This window comes from Aquarana catesbeiana, linkage group LG02 (genome assembly GCF_042186555.1).
Source record: "Aquarana catesbeiana isolate 2022-GZ linkage group LG02, ASM4218655v1, whole genome shotgun sequence".
NCBI classification, from domain to species: Eukaryota; Metazoa; Chordata; class Amphibia; order Anura; family Ranidae; genus Aquarana; species Aquarana catesbeiana.
In genome coordinates, this window is record NC_133325.1 from 689576900 (window position 1) to 689598539 (window position 21640).

The 21640-nt window shown below is 41.4% G+C and overlaps 1 protein-coding gene across 3 annotated transcripts in view; it reads right to left on the minus strand.

Annotated features, from left to right (window-relative positions):
* SEZ6 (seizure related 6 homolog) overlaps positions 1-21640 on the minus strand; it is a 955479-nt gene that overhangs the window by 162770 nt on the left and 771069 nt on the right. For all 3 annotated transcript variants that reach the window (XM_073616801.1, XM_073616802.1, XM_073616803.1), the window contains one exon: positions 3249-3434. In XM_073616801.1, the coding sequence (XP_073472902.1) occupies positions 3249-3434 (186 nt within the window). The remainder of the gene's footprint in view (positions 1-3248; positions 3435-21640) is intronic.

The window sequence follows — 21640 nt, forward strand, 5'->3', positions numbered from 1 at the left end:
GAAATGGACATTCAATTCAAGGGCAACAGCTCTGGTGGACATTCCTGCAGTCAGCGTGCCAATTGCACACTCCCTCAAAACTTGTGACATCAGTGGCATTGTGCTGTGTGATAAAACTGCACATTTTAGATTGGCCTTTTATTGTGGCCAGCCTAAGGTACACCTGTGCAATAATCATGCTGTCTAATCAGCATCTTGATATGCCACACCTGTGAGGTGGATGGATTATCTTGGCAAAGGAGAAGTGCTCACTAACACAGATTTAGACAGATTTGTGAACAATATTTGAGAGAAATAGGCCTTTTGTGTACATAGAAAAAGTCGTAGATCTTTCAGTTCAGCTCATGATAAATTGGGACAAACACAAAAGTGTTGTGTTTATAATTTTGCTCAGTGTATAAATGTATTCCTTTACAACCACAAAGGATACAAGAATCCACTTTGTATAGATCCAGGACAGATATTATCTTGTGATATCATCAATGTGCTATACAAACAGTGCATCCAGAAAGTATTCACAGCTCTTCACTTTTTCCACATTTTGTTATGTTAAAGCCAAAGCACACACTGGTCTATAATAGTTGCCATAATTAACAGTGCATGTCAGAGCACAAACCAAGCCATGAAGTCCAAGGAATTGTTTGTAGATCTGCGAGACAGGATTATATCAAGGCACTGATATGGGGAAGGGTACATAAAAATTTCTGCAGCAATGAAGGTCCAAATGAGCACAGTGGCCTCCATCATCTGGAAGAAGTTTGGAACCACCAGGACTCTTCCTAGAGTGGGCCGCCCGGCCAAACTGAGCGATTGGAGAGAAGGGCCTTAGTCAGGGAGGTGACCAGGAACCCGATAGTCACTCTGACAGAGCTTCAGCATTTCTCTGTGGAGAGAGGAGAACCTTCCAGAAGAACAACCGTGTCCGGAGCACTCTGGCACATGACAGCCCATCTGGAGTTTGCCAAAAGGCACCTGAAGGACTCTCAGACCATGAGAAACAAAACTCTCTGGTCTATTGAAACAAAGATTGAACTTATTGGCCTGAATGGCAAGCGTCATGTCTTGAGGAAACCAGGCACCGCTCATCACCTGGCCAATACCATCCCTGCAGTGAAGCATGGTGGTGGCAGCATCATGCTGTGGGGAGGTTTTTCAGTGGCAGGAACTTAGACTAGTCAGGATCGAGGGGAAGATGAATACAGCAATGTACAGAGACATCCTTGATGAAAACTTACTCCAGAGCACTCTGGACATCGGACTGGGGCAAAGGTTCATCTTCCAACATGACGACGACTCTAAGCACACAGCCAAGATAACAAAGGAGTGACTACAGGACAAATCTATGAATGCCCTTGAGTGGCCCAGCCAGAGCCCAGCCTTGAACCCAATTGACCATCTCTAGAGAGATCCGAAAATGGCTGTGCACCGACGCTCCCCATCCAATCTGACGGAGCTTGAGAGGTCCTGCAAAGAAGAATGAGAGAAACTGCCCAAAAATAGGTGTGCCAAGCTTGTAGCATCCTACCCAAGACTTGAAGCTGTAATTGGTGCCTAAGGTGCTTCAACAAAGTGTTGAACAAAGGCCGTGAATACTTATGTACATGGGATTGTTTTCATTTTTTATTTTTAATAAATTTGCAAAGATTTCAAACAAACTACTTTCACGTTATCATTATGGGGTATTGTTTGTAGAACTTTGAGGAAAATAATGAATTTAATCACTTTTGGAATAACAAAATGTGGAAAAAGTGAAGCGCTGTAAATACTTTCCGGATGCACTGTAGCACTGTAGCTACTATTACAAGAAACACCCGTACAGGGGAAAAGTGCAGAAGGTCACTGCACAGATCTGGAAGAAGTACAGAAAGATTGAAGTACAAATATACATGCTTCTTGTAGTAAGACAATGTTTGTTTAGTTGAGATTTCAGCTTTATTGTTCCCTTGTTTCCAAAACGCTATGATACTTCAGTTTGAAATATCTATGAAATATAGTTTATAAACATGTTCTGGTGTACAAACAGGAGCAATTTACCTTGTTGCATTTGAGCAGAAGAAAGGAACACACCAAAGGTTGCTTCAAAGCGATTTACTACATGCATGTTTATTTTGTGGTATGTAAATGACCCGTACTGCCATAATATAGTAAATCTTGGTATAAGATGACACAAAGAAATCACAGTGTCCTCTTTACCCCCTCTTATTTTACCTCACCTTGTGAAGTCCTAATTAGAAATTAAACAGGTAATGCCAGAACAATGTAAACAGAGATGTTGGACATGTTTTGAGCAGGAAAGTACTGCTAAGCAGTTATAATAAACAATAAGAACTATAATATAGGTCATGCTGATGGATTTACTTGTGTGTCTGAAAGTGGTGCCCTGCTGTGCAACTGGAAAACTCTTGTTATAACTATTGAGAAACAAAGATTGATATTACAGGAAAAAAGGCAATACAATATGAGGCACACCATGCCAGTTCCTATTGAAATATATTAAAAAAGACATCGGTGTGCACTGCTCACACCTGGTATCTGCCAAGGTAATCCTGATGTGTCTACTAGTCAGTCTCAAACATATGTACAACACGTATAGACTTTCAAACAATTCTATTTGATTCATTGTTTGTCTTTGAGGATTTCCAAGAGGAATACAAATTGATTATTGACTCTCTGATATATCAGTTATAGGTGGAATCTGAAGCCACTTATTGGCTGCACTGGTAGTGAAATTGCCAATGTTCCTGGCTCTGATCCAGACCACCTTGTCTCTTCAGTGTTCCTGTTCACAGTTATGTATTTCCACTTCAGTTACATTGTCCATATCCATTGGGTTAGTGAATGGTGTGCTTTAAGCATCTACGGCATCTTAAAAAACTGAAATATTAGGTTTGAGTAAATTCACTTCTGGGTAAATTGACCCTTTAAGGACTTGTACATAAATTTAATAAAAAAAATAAATGTTTTACTTTTGTGCATATATATATATTTATATTCATGTGTAATAGATGTGCACTCCTTCAGGCCCTATAAAGGACAATAACATGGAAAATATATATAATGGTATACAAATATATTTTTATTATTTAATAATAAAATATGATAATCTACCCTGCCTGGCTGACTTCTAACTTCAGCTTATGTACAGGGAAAAGACCATTTCCTTTACTATCTCTGGAGTGATTGTGATTAAAGTGCTTCACAAGCCTCCCCATGAAAAGGGCAGTTCTGTAGTCTCATCAATCTCTTACCTATACACTGCGGAGCTTGGCTGCTCCAGAAAGGTCGGGTTGCATTTAGGCAGGTGAGTACATGAAGTCCATGCAGCTGGTAGCCGGTATTGCAGTAGAAATATGCCTCTCCTCCTGGGTGAAGACTGGTGACAGATATATCACCATAAGCTGGTCTTCGAGGGAAACCACAGCTCAAGAGATAGGCTGCAATGAAAAAAAAAAAATATTCCATTTGGAAACATTTTATAATGAATGGTTGATACATTTGGTTTGACATTTCATACTTGTCAATATTTAAAACAATTTATTTTATTTTATTTATTTATTTTATTTGAAATTTTTAACTAGAATTAAAGTTGTCAGCAGTAAATTATAGAAGTTCCATTACAGTCATGTTTTGAGCCACTTTCGGCTCTTTCAAGCTAGAAGAAACTCCAAAAGGTCATCCTTGCACAAGACATATTTTAAGGTGTACACTCCTATTCTTAAGCAAAAAAATAAATAAACTGTAACTGCTTAAGTCAATGCATATTCAGTCATTCATATATTCTAAATAAATATAGTTTCAGATTATGGTTTGCAGAGTATATTTGCAGCTACAGTGGTCCTACAAGTAAAGTATTAATTAAAGGAGGAACTTCAGTATTTTTTTTTAAATATAAAAAGTCATCATCTACAAATACTGTAGATGCTGACTTTTTAAAATAAGGTACCTACCAGTGTCTAGCGTCCAGCGCTGTCTTCATGTAGCTGGTTCTTTTTAAAAGCTTTGAGTTCCTGGCGCCACCATTTTGGATATGTACTGAAGTAGACATGTCCCAGAGTGGCGCTTTCCTTTTTGAGACCTTACAGCAGTGTTATTTAAAGCGACATTATAGGTTTGGATTTTTTTTGTTAAATAACAAACATGTCTACTTAACTGCTCTGTGCAGTGGTTTTGCACAGAGCAGCCCCCATCCTCCTTCTCTCAGGTCCCCTACCGGTGCTCCTTGCTACTCCCCCTTGACCACTGTCCCCAGAGCAAGCAGCTTGCAATGGGGGCATTGGTATGTGCTCACTCTCGAGTCTGGCTCTATGTGTCCAAATAAGGGACAGTTGGGAGCTATGCATGTGTCATCATCATCACCACACCAATGACAGAATGATAACAATTAAAGCAGAAATGGTAAAGAAAAAATGTATTTAGCTTCAATTAACTTTTGTCTAATTAACAAGACAGCAATAGATAGTAAACCAAGATACAGAGAAAAACACCAGGAGAGATGTGACACAAGAAACCAGCTCAAAATAGACTGTCGATGACACCAGGACTACTACCCTTCCAATTTATGATGTTAATAAAGCGATATTTGGAGAGATTCGGTTTCATGTTATCATTTAGGAGCACACTAATTGAAAATCTAGAAGTCCTTGGGGTTGGTTTTGAGTTTACTTTTTAGGGAATTATTAAAAAATGTAATTATCTTTTTTAATAATGAAGTTCATTAAGTGAATCAGAGTACACTATTACATGTTATTCAATGGCTTATTTTACAAAAGACTGGAGTAAGTAGAAAAAGTATGAGACATTGTTAATACTGCACAGGATTCAAAGTTTTAAATGAGAAATGTAAACTCTACCCCCTTCCCGACTGCCTACGGCAGATGTACTGCGGCAGGTCGGCTTTATTGCATGAAATGACGTACCTGTTTGCCATTTCGCGCAATAGACACTGGGGGCACATGTGCTGATCTGACAGAGGGGGAGCCAATCAGCGTATCCCTTTGATCGCCCCTGATGTTAACCCCTTCCCTGCCAGTGTCATTAGTACACTGATCACTGTAATGTCATTGGTTCCCAAAAAAGTGTCAAAAGTGTCAGTTAGGTGTCCGATTTGTCCGCCGCAATCCTGCTAAAAATCGCTGATCGCCGCCATTACTAGTAAAAAATTAAAATGCCTTAAAATTATCCCATAGTTTGTAGACGCGATAACCTTTGCACAAACCAATCAATATACGCCTATTGGGATTTTTTTTTTTACCAAAAATATCTAGCAGAATACATATTGGCCTAAACTAATGAAGAAATTAGATTTTTTACATTTTTTTATTGGATGTGTTATATAGGAGAAAGTCAAAAATATTGTTTTTTTTTTCAAAAATGTCGCTCTTTTTTTGTTTATGGCACGAAAAATAAAAACTGCAGAGGTGATCAAATACCACCAAAAGAAAGCTCTATTTGTGGGGAAAAAAGATATACATTTTATTAGGGTACAGCATCACACGACCTCGCAATAGTCAGTTAACCGCTTCAGCACCGGAAGATTTGGCTGCTGAATGACCAGGCCATTTTTTACGATTCGGCACTGCATCGCTTTAACTGACAAGTGCGCGGTCGTGCGGCGCTGCACCCAAACAAAATTGACGTCCTTTTTTTGCACAAATAGAGCTTTCTTTTGGTGGTATTTGATCATCTCTGCAGTTTTTATTTTTTGCGTTAAAAACAAAAAAAGAGCGACAATTTTGAAAAAAAAAAAACACAGTAATTTGTACTTTTTGCTATAATAAATATCCCCATTTTTTTTTTTTTTAAAAAAGCTAATTTTTTTCTCAGTTTAGGCCGATATGTATTCTTCTACATATTTTTGGCCGATATGTATTCTTCTACATATTTTTGGTAATAAAAATCACAATAAGCGTATATTGCACTGATTACTGTATAAATGTCACTGGTAGGGAAGGGGTTAAACACTAGGGGCGATCAAGGGGTTAACTGTGTTCCCTCTCTGTGTTCTAACTGAAGGGGGGATGGGACTGCGTGGGGGAGATGACAGATCGCTGTTCATACTTTGTATGAACACACGATCAGTCTCTTCTCCCCTCAGAGAACCGGGATCTGTGTGTTTACACACACAGATCCTGGTTCCCAGTGTGTCACGAGCGATCGCGGAAGCCCAGCAGTCATTGCGCCCGCCGGGCACTCGCATCAGCTCCAGTGGCGCGCGCGGGCCACTAGTGGCCACAGGGCAAAGCGACGTTACATAACGTAGTTTTGCCCAGTCGTGCCATTCTGCCGCAGCGGCTGGTTGGCACGTGGTTAGAGTAACGCAATGCCGTATGGCAAAAAATGGCCTGGACGTTTACTGATGTTTTTATGAAAAGCTGTGATACAAGCATTCGTTTGTGAGTATATTACTTACTTCTGTTTATTTAATTAAGATACATACTGAGGATAATGCACTAGGACTGTGCGCCCTCTGTTTTGTTCTATGTTTCCAGTATAATTAGACTGCTGTCAAATTGAAAGAAAGAGGGGGTAGTGGGGCTTTATATGAAGCTAAAATGAACAACCCAATGATTATATAATAAACATTGTTTTTTACATAGGGATGGAAGCACACAACTAATTTATCATTATACATTAGTATTATCTGTGACACATTTCTGCCATTATGGATTTTATTTTGATACAGGGGCCAATTTTGGATGTTCACTGGGGGCAGCTTTGGTTTTCTTCATCCCCGGGAGCTGCAAAGCGCACCAGGGCCCTCCCCTCCCAATCTATTATAGCCGTGGAAGGACGGGCAGACGCTCGCTGAGGGTCAACGCCACGCCCATATGTCGAGCAGGTGGTGTCGACACATTGTTTGTTCAATCTGCGTACCCCACGAGGGAGGTTTGAGCGCCAATCACCGAGTGCCAATTGTCACTCAGGCGCTGGCACCGCCTCCCCTTTGACTACACTGCGTGACATTGTTGGTCATCTGTGGCTCTTTGCTGGTACTTATACCGCAGCTTCACTGAGCTGACACTTTGGCTTGTTTTTATTCTTCTTGAGACACTGCAGCACCTTTTTGGACCATTCCTCGATCTTACGTTTAAGGTACCTTGTGGTTTATCTTACCCACTCACCAGTCTCTACACTGCCACCTTTTTCTCATCACATATTCCTGGTGAGATCTACTATTTCTTTTCTATGTACCTGGCTTTCTTATCATTGCTACACGGCTTTTTGGGTTACCTTTCTTTTTCTCTCTTCCTTTCTTTGGTTTATCAGTTGTGCAACCACTTTATTGATACAATATAAATCTTTACAGATACTCTTTGGAAATATGTATAGCACCAATTTTATATCACAGCTGATAACTGGGGAGTTCATTCCTATGCTTAGTCACTAATGTTGGTTCCGCCATGTTGCCACAGTTATTACCACCTCAGCTCCTGGGGATGACATTTACTACAGCGCTTCCAACCGTTGTTATCAACAATACAATTTTTACACATATACTACGGTTAGGTAAGAGTGTTTGGGATCCATTGTTGTTCCCCCTCTTTTCCCTTTTTTCTTATCCCCTTTTTTATCTACCATCATACTACTTTGGCATTTTTATTCTATTATAGATACGTTCAACCTGCATCTGCTCCTGATAAGTGGCAATATGTCCACAAAACGCGTAGAGCTTTCCTACAATGCTACGTCACAGTAACCATGTGCAATATTTGAATTTTATTATTGTATCATAATGAATCATTCTCATTATTATTATCATGTTTATTACCATGTTTGTTTGCTCTGGGTATACATACTTTAGGTCCATTACAATGTGTATCATGTTGTTACAATTGTGTACATATTTATGAACTATTTAAATGATAATTATTGTGACCTTTATATATAATTTTCTACTGCTTTATGTGTATGTGTGTTCAAATGTAATAAACATTTAATATGATATAATCATTGGGTTGTTCATTTTAGCTGTTTGCTTCATATAAAGGTGTCCGTTTATGAAGCAGTGAAATCTATTCACTGCTTCATTCTCCGGCATTCACAGTGAAGATTTTTCTCCTCTGTGTGCCAGTTTATGAAGCTTTGTAGATCGCTTCACCTTTGGAGGAGTGAAGAGATCTACAAATGCTTTCAACAGTGGAGAAAGGCTCCTGATACTGGAATCTCGTGAGACTTTACGAGATTACAGCACCAGAAATACAGAGATGTCAGTTTATTAAGCGGTGATAAATTATCACCGCTCAATACACGGACAGACGGCGTGAATTACTGTTAATAAAATAATGAGTCCCCCTACATTATATACATATGTATACACACACACACATTATATATACATGTATATACACATACATTATATATATATACATATACACATTATATGTATATATGTATATATATGTATACACATAAATATGACAGGGGGACATGCTTACAGTGTTGGGGGGTCTGAACGAGGCATAAGGAAGTTAAAAATCTTCCTCCTTCCCCCTCAGATCCCCCCAGATTTCCTCTTCACTCCCAGATTCACCACCTCTGAGCTGGTGAACCTGGGAGTGTGAATTCTGACTCAGATCACCAGTGAAGCGGTGAGATCACCGCTTCATAAACTGGCCCTTTCTGTGTCATTCAATGAGGATTCTCCGTGTGTAGAGATAATCGGAGGGAGAACAAGTTCAAACATGTTCTCCCCCGATTATCACTGTTTCATAAACTGTTTATGGACTGTGATCAGCGGTGATCCTCGGGATCACCGCTGATCACTGCTTCATAAACGGACACCAAAGTCCCACTACCTCCTCTTTCTTTCAATATATACCAGGTATGGAAGTATATGAAATTACTAGTCATGGCCTCATATACAGTCCCAACCTCGTCCTTCTTCATTTTTAGACTGCTTTCAAGTTGTTCCTTCATGAGAAGAGGTAATTACTATTTTTATATAGATCTGTGAAGTCACTGTCCATCCAAGTTTTATCCTGTGATGAGCCCTGATGAAGGGAGAGTGATTTTTGCCCCTGAAACACATTGGGTATTTTTAAATGACTTATTTTTTTTATACTAAAAATTAAAATGATCTTGGACTCTCTCATCTAGTTTTGGTCTGGTGCACTTTTCTGTATTTCTAGGGGCAAAAATAAAAGCATAAATAAAAAAGCAATCATAAAAGCAATCTTTTCCTCAGTCTTACCTCTAACAAAAGTAGCCAGATTGACAGGCTAAATTAGTTAGTGGTTCAATAGCTAATACAAAGATCAAGGGTGAGAGAAGCCAAACTTGGCACCCTTGATTTTATGCATCAGCCTTTGGACTACCAATGGGCCTCTCCAAATATTCCATTGTAGAAGGAATGAGATGGATCAAATCCAGCGAATGGAGCGCAGGGTCCGGGAAATAGAAACCAATCACTGATACACTATTAGCACTGGGAGATCTGAAATGCACATTCACATGAAGCACTAGACCATGACCCCCTCCTGTCCAGGCTCTTCAAGTATCTATTGTGATTCTGTAGAACAATTCAGGCTTTGCTTTGTAGAAACCATAAATATTCAACCTTTGTCTGCGAGAACTAAACACTAATGTGAACAATTACGTACTTGTACTCCAGAAAAGAATAAAGAAACTTCAATTAACACTTCAGACAGAGTGTTTTTAAACACTTGTCATGTTTAGTTTGATATTATCTTGTTTATGGCGATTTTTCATAAAGTTTGCCACATCCATCAATAAGTCACCTGTTTCAATTTTTGACCTTGGGCTCTCTATTGTGGCTGTCAGCTTATAATTTTATAGGATTGAAGGAACCAAAGGCTATGCTAAATCCACAGTAACAAAACAATTGTATTATTAAAACAAAAATATCAATACAAGGGCAATACAATACAAGGCCCCTAGATTAAACAGTCATATGCCATTTTATAAGTGTATCAAGTTTGACAGGTAATGCAGCAGCTATTACTGGTATAGATAATTCTAACTGCCCATTCTAACTATCTGGATGAGGCAAGTAAAGTTTGTGTTTATTTACATAGAAGAAGCCCTTTAATGGTGGCCAGCCACATACAGAATATTGATATGATCATTTAACTGATATTTTAATGCAACAAAATGAATCAGTTATGCCCTGTACACACGACCGGTTTTCCCGTCAGAATAAACTCTGAAGGTTTTTCCGACGGAGTTCCGAAGGAATTCCGCTCAAGCTGTCTTGCCTACACACGGTCACACCAAATTCCGACCGTCCAGAACGCGCTCATGTACAACACGTACGATGGGACTAGAAAACGGAAGTTCAATAGTCAGTAGCCAATAGCTTCCGTCTCGTACTTGCTTCAGAGCATGCATCGTTTTTGGTACGTTGGAACAGCATACAGACGAGCGGTTTTCCCAATAGGAATTGGTTCCATTGGAAAAATTTAGAACATGTTCTCTTTCTAGGTCCGTCAGAATTTTCAACATAAAAAATCTGATGGGGCATACACTTGATTGGAATATATGATGAAAAGCTCCCATCTGACTTTTTCTGGTGGACATTCCACTTGTGTGTACATGGCATCAGACAGCCCTAGAGCAGGGCCAGATTTAGACCTTGGGGTCACTTCAGGCTCAGGGGGCCCCTCATGCACAGAGTTGCATTTTCAAAATGCATGACATTTTTTATTACTATCTATTTTATATTATTTTATTATTATTTTATTATTTTGAAATATAATTTTCTATATTGTTTTATATTATTTATATATAGAGAGGGGCCCCTTATGTCAGGGGGACTGGGGAAGTTGCCCTTTTTGCCCCCTTATTATTCCTTTATGGCCCTAGAGTCTAGAAAAAGCTGACATAACTCTAATTTCTGAGACTGATGCAAATGAGTTCCAAACCTTATGGGGCAAATAAAGCAGGCTCTAGTCATCACTGTCATCACTAGTCTTTAGAGGTAGTGTTCCCTGCCACTAAAGATCTCGTGCTGCCGAAGGTACTTTTAATAAAGTATTTACCATGTTTTTATGGATAGTGGAAATAGGTGGTAATGTTTTTTTTTTCATTGATTTTTCCAGTTACATTCAGAGGTTTAACCCTGGGCTATTCATGGTCATGGCTAGCAACGTTGGGTAACACCGAAAGTGTTTGTAGCTCAGCCAGATGTTCCTGAGCTGGAGTCGCAGTGATGGATTATCTGAAATAAAGTTATAATGCCCCATCTCCATCTTGCAGTGGATTTCCCGGACTGGGTGTTTGGCACCACTCATTAGCTCGCAACTTGATAAATTATCTGTGCTGCTTCCCTAATGGGACCTATAAAATATTTCCTCTGTGTCTATGGCACTTCCTCCAAAATACAACAGATAGCGAAGGGAGAGATCTCTCGAGGGAAATTGGCAGGGAATGGAGAGTAAATGTGGAGCTTCAGTCACAGTCCGTGCACAGTGATAGATTTCTTCCTATTATATCTGCCGAGAATGGTAAACAAAGCAGAATACAAATCTGCAACAAACACACATAACTTGTTCTAAAGGGTCAAATGTATTCATTTTTCCTACACAGCCTCTGACCACCGCAAATATATTACAGTTTTTCCTGGTGCCTTAGGATAACAACAGCCTGTAGTTGTTTGAAATAGCCAGGGTACGATTAACAGGTCGAAAATGTGCACAACCCTTGCCTTCTTTATTGTCAGTATTAAAGCTCAGATTACGCAGACACCACTGAAATTCTTATACCCACACAGTACTGTATATATAATATGAGTATACAGAGCTTTTTTCTCAGCGAATAGGTGCAGGAACTCCTCCCTTCTGAGTCACCCTTCATCTCTGCCCCTTACCTACCTCTGAGCACCGTCCCTTGGTTTTACCACCTATACACCTTCCTGTACCGTCCCTTTTAGAGAATACAGAACCAGGCCGTCTTTTTGCATGGGTACGCTGGGCAGTTGCCCGGGGGCCCCACCTGCCCAGCGACCTCAGCCAAGCCTCAATCATACCTCCCAACAGTCCCGGATTGACCTGCAGCAGTGTGCACATCCAGTACAGCCAGGGATTGGCTAGCAAGTCAGCTGGATGTGCACTGTGCAGCCCCAATGACAGACTGCCCCTGTCAAAACGAGAGTGTGATGTCAGGTAGGGGCGGGACTGCTACCCAGACCCGCCCCTCTGTCAAACCAGTGCATAGTGAAAGAGCCGGTGACACAACACTGGCATTCATACATTCCTGACCAGTACAGAGTTACAGAGGGTCAGGATCAGCTGTCTATTCCTCTCCCCCCCAGGGTTTTTTCAGCTTCCATTAGTGTTTTATGTGTAGTGTGTGGTATGTGTGTGTATTATGTATGTGTGTGTGTGTATGTGGTGTGTGTTATATGTGTGTGTGTGTAGGTAGGGGGGTTCAGAGGTTATAGTTGAGGAGAAGGGCAACAGTGAGATGTGGATAGATGACTGTACCTAGTGCTATTGAACCTTTGCACTTTGTACGTAATGCACTCCAGAACCATGCACTGTGCTTAACACTCTCCTGCACTCTGTACATAACACACGCCAAAACCCTGCACTCTGTATCTAGCACTCTCCCGAGTCCTGAACTCTGTACATAACGCACTCCTGAATCCTTGCACACTTTGTGTAACGCACACTTCCATAGTTTATGCAAAATCATTTGTAATGGAAGCTTTTTATTCTTATTTTTTTATATGACTGTGCTGGGGTTTTGTATGCATCAGTGAGAATCTTTCTTTTTTCTGCAGTGCATGTAGCACGCCGTCGGTCGCTTCCTCCCATAAGTGTCCCTCATTCTGAAGTTCAAAAGTTGGGAGGTATGGATCATCGTTCAGATGTCAGAAAGTTCGCTGCCACATTGTGCCAGTGCTGTGCGGCTCCTTCACAGAGACAGATCAGCGCGATCAGTCCCGATATCAGTAAGCAACTCAGTGGCGTGCAGGGTGAGTCAGCTGTCACTGTGAAGAACGGAGCCGATGCTTTCTGTGTAGTTCCGGCTTTTCACAGGCGGAGTGATATGAAATGCACTCTGCCTGTGACAGATACAGGAAGCATCGGCTCTGCTCTCTACTGCAGCCGCATGCTTCCTGTCACAATTCCGCGTCTCAGAGGAGCCAGGCAGCAGCACGCACGCCAGCATTATTACCCACCAGCACCAGCAGCACCAGAGTGTGAGTGTGTACATTTATATATATATATTTATTTAGTTTTTTTTGTTGTATGATTTAGTGGTGAAAGTTATTAGTGCCCGGGCCCCCCCAAGTTTTGACCGTAATACCTTGTGTGTCCCCCTTATATAGCAATCTTAGAGTTGCCACTAGTTCGAGGAAGTAATTAGTGCTTTTGTACTGTCCCATTTCAATCTGTAATTTCTTGTTTTTCAATTTCTTGCTATTCAAGCTCGTGTTATATTGTCCAAACGTTGTGTTAATGTTTAAACACTGATTTTGTTGGAAGTACCAATAAATATATCATTATTGATAATTTGCATTTTTATTCTCGTGCGTGATTGTGTAGACAGGGCCCCAGTGCACTGTATTGCCCGAGGGCCTATAATGCTCTTAAGATGGCACTGTACAGAACCAGTTATCATTTTATGCAACTAAGTAATTTGTATGGAATTAGACAGACCCCACCCCAGCAACAATAGACCCCACCCCAGCAAAAACAGGCCCTCCAGCAACAATAGATTCCTCACACAACAATGGACCCCCAGCAACAATAGACCCCCAGCAGCAACAACATATCTCCCAGCAGCCAGCATTAATAGACCCTCCAGCAGCCAGTAGTAATAGACCTCTCCCCCAACTGTAGATCCCTCCCAGCAGCATTTTATCCCCCAACAACATAAGACCCCCTGCCAGCAACAATAGACCCCAACACAAAAGTAGATCCCTACCAGCGACAATAGATCCCCCAGCAGGCAGCATCACTAGACCCTTCTGCACACCCCAACACTCCATACCATGAAATACGTTCAGTGCTGGAGGTGCCTGAACTGCATCCCCCCGCTTTCCTCCATGTTCCTGCTGAATAAAAGCCCTGTGATTATATAACATACAGCAAAATCACAATGATTTCATGAGCCTTAGGCAGGGGCAGGCCATAGCATAGTTAAAATGCCTGGGCCTCACAAACTAAACCCACTCAGTGAATTGCTTTACAGAACACATTTTGCTAAAGACAGGAGTAGTTTAAAGTGGTTTTAAATCCTTACATATAGCCAGTGAAGTGACGATCATCAGGTGATACACAGGGGTTGTACCTGTCCATCTGCAGCCCTTTTTCCTCTGTCAGTTCATAGTCCAGAATTTACACAGCTTGTCTGAGCTACTAGAGGCAATGGACTGGGATCTGATGTCAAATACTGAACAGCTCAGAGAAGACAACCAAGTGTAATCTGAGACCTGAGTGGAGAGAATAGACAAACAACCAGGGCTTTTTTTCTCAGAGAACAGGTGCAGGAACTCCCCCCTTATGAGTTACCCTTCATCTCTGCCCCCCTACCCACCTCTGAGCACTGTCTCTTGGCTCCACCCCCTACCCACCTCCCAGTACTGCTCCTTTTAGAGAGTACAGAACCAAGTATTATTTTGTGCTACTATATTGTATGGAATTTGATAGACCCACCCAAGCAGCAACAGATCCCACCACAGCAACAATAGATCCCCACACATAACGACAGACCTCCCCCCACCAACAATGGACCCCCCGCAACAAAATACCAACCCAGCAACAATAGACCCCCACAAAAATAGCTCCCCAGTGTGAATAGATCCCCCAGCAGTCAATATCAATTGACCCTCCAGCACACCTTGCCATAGAATACATTTAGTGCTGGAGGTGCCGGAACTGCGTTCCCCCGCATTCCCGCTGAAAAAAAAGCCCTGCAAACAACCCTCTAGTCTAGAAAACATACACAGCTGAGGCTGTCAATTACAGGCTGTGTGCTTCCCTGTCCATCTTGACCCTTTTGGAGTCGGTACAACCTGTCAGAAATTACTCAGATAGCAGAGGAATGAGGCAGCAGACAGAAATCACACTCGGTGCTTTGGATTGAGGCAAGTACACACTATAGAAGGATGCGCTTTGTTCATTTTTCATGTCAGAGGTTTACAACTACTTTAATAATTTAATCTGAGTTTCATACAGGCCAGTTTAGCAAGATTATTAGGCAGTATATTTATAAAACATTTGCATAGCGTTACGTCCACCAAAACTGCATGTAAATTTGTTCTGTGCAAAAGGGACAAAGTAGAATGTTCTCTGCAATTTCAAATGTGGAAATGCAGAAAATGGCGCTTTATGGCTATTAGAAGAGCATACTTATTTCCTGTGGATGTCAGTACATCTAATGGGCATAATGCAGTATTTTTAGCATTCACACATTCAGATTGCAGAGAATATAGCCTAGGAACATTTACATTTTTGCCCCATTCCCACCGAATAATTTTTTTTATGCAGTTTCAATGCCAACAACTATGCCCTCTTCTAAATAAAATACACTACTAATATGGTTTTAGAGTAGTACTTGCAGCCTCTCACCACGTGATTCTGTGTTTTGCAGCCTCCTACTTTATTGTGTGTGGGCTCAAAGTGAGAACGATCATGATACCTCTATAGCTCTGTGGGCAGGTCAAAATGTGTCAGTAGGTGTGGCTTTTGGGAGGAGCTGTGGTCGAGGCTGTTTTTCACTTCCTATGCACATGGAGCCGTTTGCTGTGTGGCTTTCATCTACTATTAATGGCTTACTGAGGATGATAATGATGTTTGAATCAATGGGCACACACTGGCTTACATTTTTGCAGGTTCAGATTCTACAGAATTCCTAAAATGACAAATTAAGGACTTTAAAGTGATATTAAACCCTAGTTTTTTCAAAGTCATTTTTGAAGTTGATTTAATCACTTACTGAGTATGCAGTCTCTTTATCTGTTAAAGTGGATTTAAACCCGATTCATGAAATTTGAGCTGGGCACATATATCTGTAATGTTTTCTTATCTCTCTTCAGAGCACTAAGTCCCATGGCTTTCTCCTGCTTTGTTCTTCTGTTATCAGTATGATAACTTCTGACAAGTTTTCTGTCACACAAGATAAAACCAGCCTGAATTTTGTGTAGTGGGAGCTTGCTATAAATAGATTAGCAGAGAGCTGAACTATTCAGGAAACAGCTTTGCAAGTCTCTGCCTGTCTCTGCCTATGAGGAGAAGGGGTGTGTGCCTTTCCTCCAATCAGCTGTCTTGGCTGTATGGCCAGACTTCACTTCCAGTGCTGAACAGGAAGAGAAAATCTATAGCATCTGTGATGAGACTGCACTGTATTGTGGCACTGATAAGGTTGCACTGATATGCGGCACTGATGGGCACTGATAGGTGGCACTGATGGGTACTGATAGGCGGCACTGATGGGCACTGATAGGCAACACTAATGGGCACTGGTAGGCAACACTGATGGGCACTAATAAGCATCACTGATGGACAGTGATAGGCAGCACTAATGGACAGTGATAGGCAGCACTGATGGGAACTGTTGCAGCTGCACTGATAATCAGGACACTTATGATCAGTGCCCTGATTATCAGTGTAAAAGTCCCCTGTCACAATTGCCACTTACTGTGTCTCCCTTCCTCACGCTGTAATAGTGCGTGAGGAAAGGAAAGGAATACCGATAACCGACAAGTGTATTTACATGTGATCAGCTATGATTGGCCACAACTTATCACATGGTAAAGGGCTGCTGTGATTAGCCCTTTTCCCCAATCTGTGATTAACTGTGTCCTTAACCCCCCCCCCTTTCTTCTCCAAACTAAAAGACTGTCTCAAAACTGCACTGTCCACTGTTAACCTAATCCTCTAAAGACCAGAAGTTCTGGGAAGCAGCATTGAGAGTAGAAGCCTGTAACATTAAACATTGTCAACTGCAAGTGCTAAGGTAAGAATTATCCCACATAGTTTATTGGGGAATGTTCATTTTATTGTGCTCATTGTGTTAAAGTGACACTAAACTCTGGTTTACATATATTCAATTTAAGTATGTATTCTTAACTCAAATAAGTATTTTCTGTTGTTCTCAGCCTCCTCCAAATATCCAAATTCCATTTTTTTATTACTGCTGGATCTGAGATCCTGTTAGTGGGTGGCTACGTTCGTTCTCTTTGGTCTTACTGTAAGTGAGATCATAGCCACCCTCTGTTTCTCACTCCTGAGATGAACTAGGGACTATTGAATGTGTGACGTGCATACAGCAGTGCACATGAAAGCAACTAACATGCACTGCTCGTTCCAAACAGATGGAAGTGAGAGAAAAAAAGGAAAGAAGAGAATCTGGAGCTTACAAAGGATGTTAAAAGAAGCCTGAAAATAACAGTAAGCAAAATAGATTACATGGCCATTAAGCAGTGGATGTGTATTAGAGCCCTTGCACACTGGGGCGGGGGGCGGCGTCAGCGGTAAAACGCCGCTATTATTAGCGGCGTTTTACCGTCGGTATGCGGCCGCTAGCGGGGCGGTTTTACCCCCCGCTAGCGGCCGAGAAAGGGTTAAATACCACCGCAAAGCGCCTCTGCAGAGGCGCTTTGCCGGCGGTATAGCCGCGCCGTCCCATTAATTTCAATGGGCAGGAGCGGTAAAGGAGCGGTATACACACCGCTCCTTCACCGCTCCGAAGATGCTGCTGGCAGGACTTTTTTTACCGTCCTGCCAGCGCATCGCTCCAGTGTGCAAGCCCTCGGGGCTTGCACACTGGAATGAAAGTAGCGGCACTTTCGGGGCGGTTTGCAGGCGCTATTATTAGCGCAATAGCACCTGCAAACCGCCCCAGTGTGCAAGGGCTCTTAGTTACTTTTGAAAAAGAAGGATAAAGTTTTAGTGTCACATTAAGTTAAAAAAAAACACTGAGAGTTTAATACTACTAGTGAACATTCAACAAGAAGACTCTGTGTTCATTTAAAGGGAAATATTTTCTTTGTGGAAATGTATTATTTAAGTTTTGAACTGTTTTACATTTTGTAATTTAAAATAAAAAAAAACAAAAAACAAAAACAAAAAAACAAACAATAATATAGCTATGCCCATGATATGGATTTTACTGACTATTTTTGGGTTGCTAATAACTGTAACGGCGGATGTGTATTTAACCAACAAGTATCTTTCAAATAAATAATATTGCAGCAGGCTGGAATGCAGACACACTATGGTTATTCCAGATTAGCCCAAAAGATGGCAATAGAGGACAATACTGTACACCACCAACGTGACTACACAGAATCTCTGAAACTATCATTTGAACGGTGCTACTTGACCCGAGGATCAGAATAAACTCCTCAAAGCTTGTTCTGAAATACATTCCGTTAGTTACAAGTATATAAGCAATTATTTTGTACATGGGCATCATGAAGATCAGAAATCCTACACAATCTGACTGCTTGTTTTGAGAAACATTCAATCTTGATTGTTCACTATCAAGACTCAGGGCCCAGCCAGATAGCTTGTTAATGATAGTGATGGAAAGAAAAGTTACTCATGGTAATCACCTACAGTAGATATAATATTTCTCCCTGGAGGAGCCTCATATTTACTTGATGAGCTATTCAGCAAGCACTATTATAAAATATACATAGGGATATTCTATAATAAATGTATATTGCACCACTGATGCATAGATGCCAACATTCTCCCAGACACTTTTTTGTCTGTAGGCGGAGTCTTATTTTAATTAGGGCAGTGGTGAAAAATGGCTGTGGTTTAAATTAATATTGAACATGGTTTTAAAGGGGATGAGGTTAGAATCTAAGATGAAAGAGGAATGGAGGGAAAAGAAAGAGAGGGATGGAGGGAGAGAAAGTAGGAGAGGGAAAGAAAGAGAGCTTGAGAAAGAACAGGAGAAAGAGAGGGGGAGAAAAAGAAAGAGAGAGAAAGAGAAAGAAGGGGAGAAAGAAAGAGACAGGGAGAAAGAGGGAGAGAGAAAAGGAAAGAAAGATAGAGAAAGAAAGAAAGAAAGAAAGAAAGAAAGAAAGAAAGAAAGAAAGAAAGAAAGAAAGAAAGAAAGAAAGAAAGAAAGAAAGAAAGAAAGAAAGAAAGAAAGAAAGAAAGAAAGAAAGAAAGAAAGAAAGAAAGAAAGAAAGAGGGAAGGAGAGAGAAGGAAGGAAATAAAGAGGGATGGAGGGACAGCAGGCCCAGATCCTACACCACAATAGCAATATGTGTATTCCAGAAAGTTTAACGATCAGCAGATAAAGATACTCCAAACACCATCCCCCAGGCAGATCCCATCAAACAGATACAAGAGATGGTCAGAGACTGCAGACGTGATACAAGAGATGGTCAGAGAGTGTGCAGGCACGATATAAAAGACGGTCAGAAAGTGTGCAGACATGGTACAAAAGATAGTCAGAGAGTGTGGACATGGTACAGGAGACGGTCAGTGTCTGTGTGCAGACATGATACAGGAAATAGTCAGAGAATGTGCGGAATTGGTACAGGAGACGGTCAGAGAGGGTGCGGACATGGTACAGGTGACAGTCAGAGTGTGTGGACATGATACAAGAGATGGCCAGAGAGTGTGCGGACATGGTACAAGAGGCGGTCAGAGAGTGTGTGGACATGGTATAGGAGACGGTTAGAGAGTGTGCGGACATGGAAGATTTGGCTGCTCAATGACCAGGTCATTTTTACAGCACTGCGTCACTTTAACTGACAATTGCGCAGTCGTGCAACGCTGTATCCAAACAAAATTGACGTCCTTTTTTTCCCACAAATAGAGCTTTCTTTTGGTGGTATTTGATCACCTCTGCAGTGTTTATTTTTTGCGCTATAAACAAAAGAGCAACAATTTTGAAAAAAACACAGTATCTTTTACTTTTTGCTATAATAAATTCCTCACATTAAAAAAAAAAAAAAACTCATTTTTTCCTCAGTTTAGGCCGATATGTATTCTTCTACATATTTTTGGTAAAAAAAAATCGCAATAAGCGTATATTGATTGGTTTGCGCAAAAGTTATAGCATCTAAAATAGGGGAAAGATTTATGACATTCTTATTATAATTTTTTTTTTACTAGTAATGGCGGCTATCTGTGATTTTTATCAGGACTGTGATATTGCGGCGGACAAATTGGACACTTTTGACACATTTTTGGGACCACTGACAATTATACAGCGATCAGTGCTATAAAAATGCATTGATTGCTGTATACATGTCACTGGCAGGGAAGGGGTTAACACTAGGGGGCGATCAAGGGGTTAACTGTGTTCCCTAGGTGTGTTCTAACTGTAGGGGGGATGGGACTGTCTAGAAGGAGAGAGAGATCGGTGTTTATACATAGTATGAACACACGATCTGTCTCCTCTCCCCTGAGAGAACCGGGATCTGTGTGTTTACACACACAGATCCTGGATCTTGCTCTGTCATGAGTGATCGCGGGTGCCCGGCGGTCATTGCACCCGCACAAACATCGGTTCCGGGCACACGCTGCAGGCCCTAGTGGCCAAAAGATGAAGAGACGTAAGAGACGTCGTTTCACCCAGCCATGCCATTCTGCCGCAGTAAAACTGCGGTGGCTGGTGGGCAACCAGTCAAAGTAGCGCAGTGCTAAATAGCAAAAAAAACTGCCTTGTCATGAAGGAGGTAAAACCTTCCAGAGCTGACGTTGTTAACCCCTTCGCACCGACTGCCTCCTGGCCTTTTAGGAGTTCTAAAAGCTGGGAGGCGGAGGTGGGCATTCAGGTCATGTGACCGTTGTGATTGGCTGTCACAGCGGTCACATGATTAGAAAGCTCCTGATCGCAAGTATGCATCGGGGGCTTGACGATCCCCGCCGGTACTGTGCTGGGAGCGTGCAGGATGCGTGCTCTCAGTACGGTAAGCTGTTTTAACAAGGCTACATATATGCAGCCACTCGGCGTTAAGGCCCACCAGCCGAGTGGCCTTATATATGCTTACGGCCAGCATTTAAGAGGTTAAAGAAAATTTTTGTAATTGCAGAAGAAACATATACATTTCTTCTTTAATAAAGAATTCTTAAAGCAGAACTAAACTCTCTCAGTCAACATTAACTATTTTTATTTTTAATCTGTTATTAACATGAACTATTTTTAATCTTATTCTACTTGCATTAGTAAATAGATAAGAAAGTATATTATCCCAGGAGTCTTCATGGGCATTTTTTTCCTTTCATCTGGAGGAGGGGATTTCTCAGCTAAGCACATCCCCCAAACCTGAGCTAAGAGCAGATGGGTTACAGGAACTAAATGCTACATGATTCATCTGCCCTCAAGATGGCAGCAGCTAGAAATGCTAGGGGGTGTTTCAGTGACGGCTGGTGCTCAAACAAACTGAAAAATACTGAAAAAAAAACATCAATTACAGCCCCACTGTGCCATCAATTGCAGCCATTGTGCCCATCAAAATGCAGCCCCTTGTGCCCATCATATGCAGCCACTTTTGCCCATCATATGCAGCCACTTGTGCCCATCATATGCAGCCACTTGTGCCCCATCAAATCCCGCCACTTGTGCCCATCAAATGCAGCCACTTGTGCCCATCAAATGCTGCCACTTGTGCCCATCAAATGCCGCCACTTGTGCCCATCAAATGCCGCCACTTGTGCCCATCAAATGCCGCCACTTGTGGCCATCAAATGCAGCAACTTG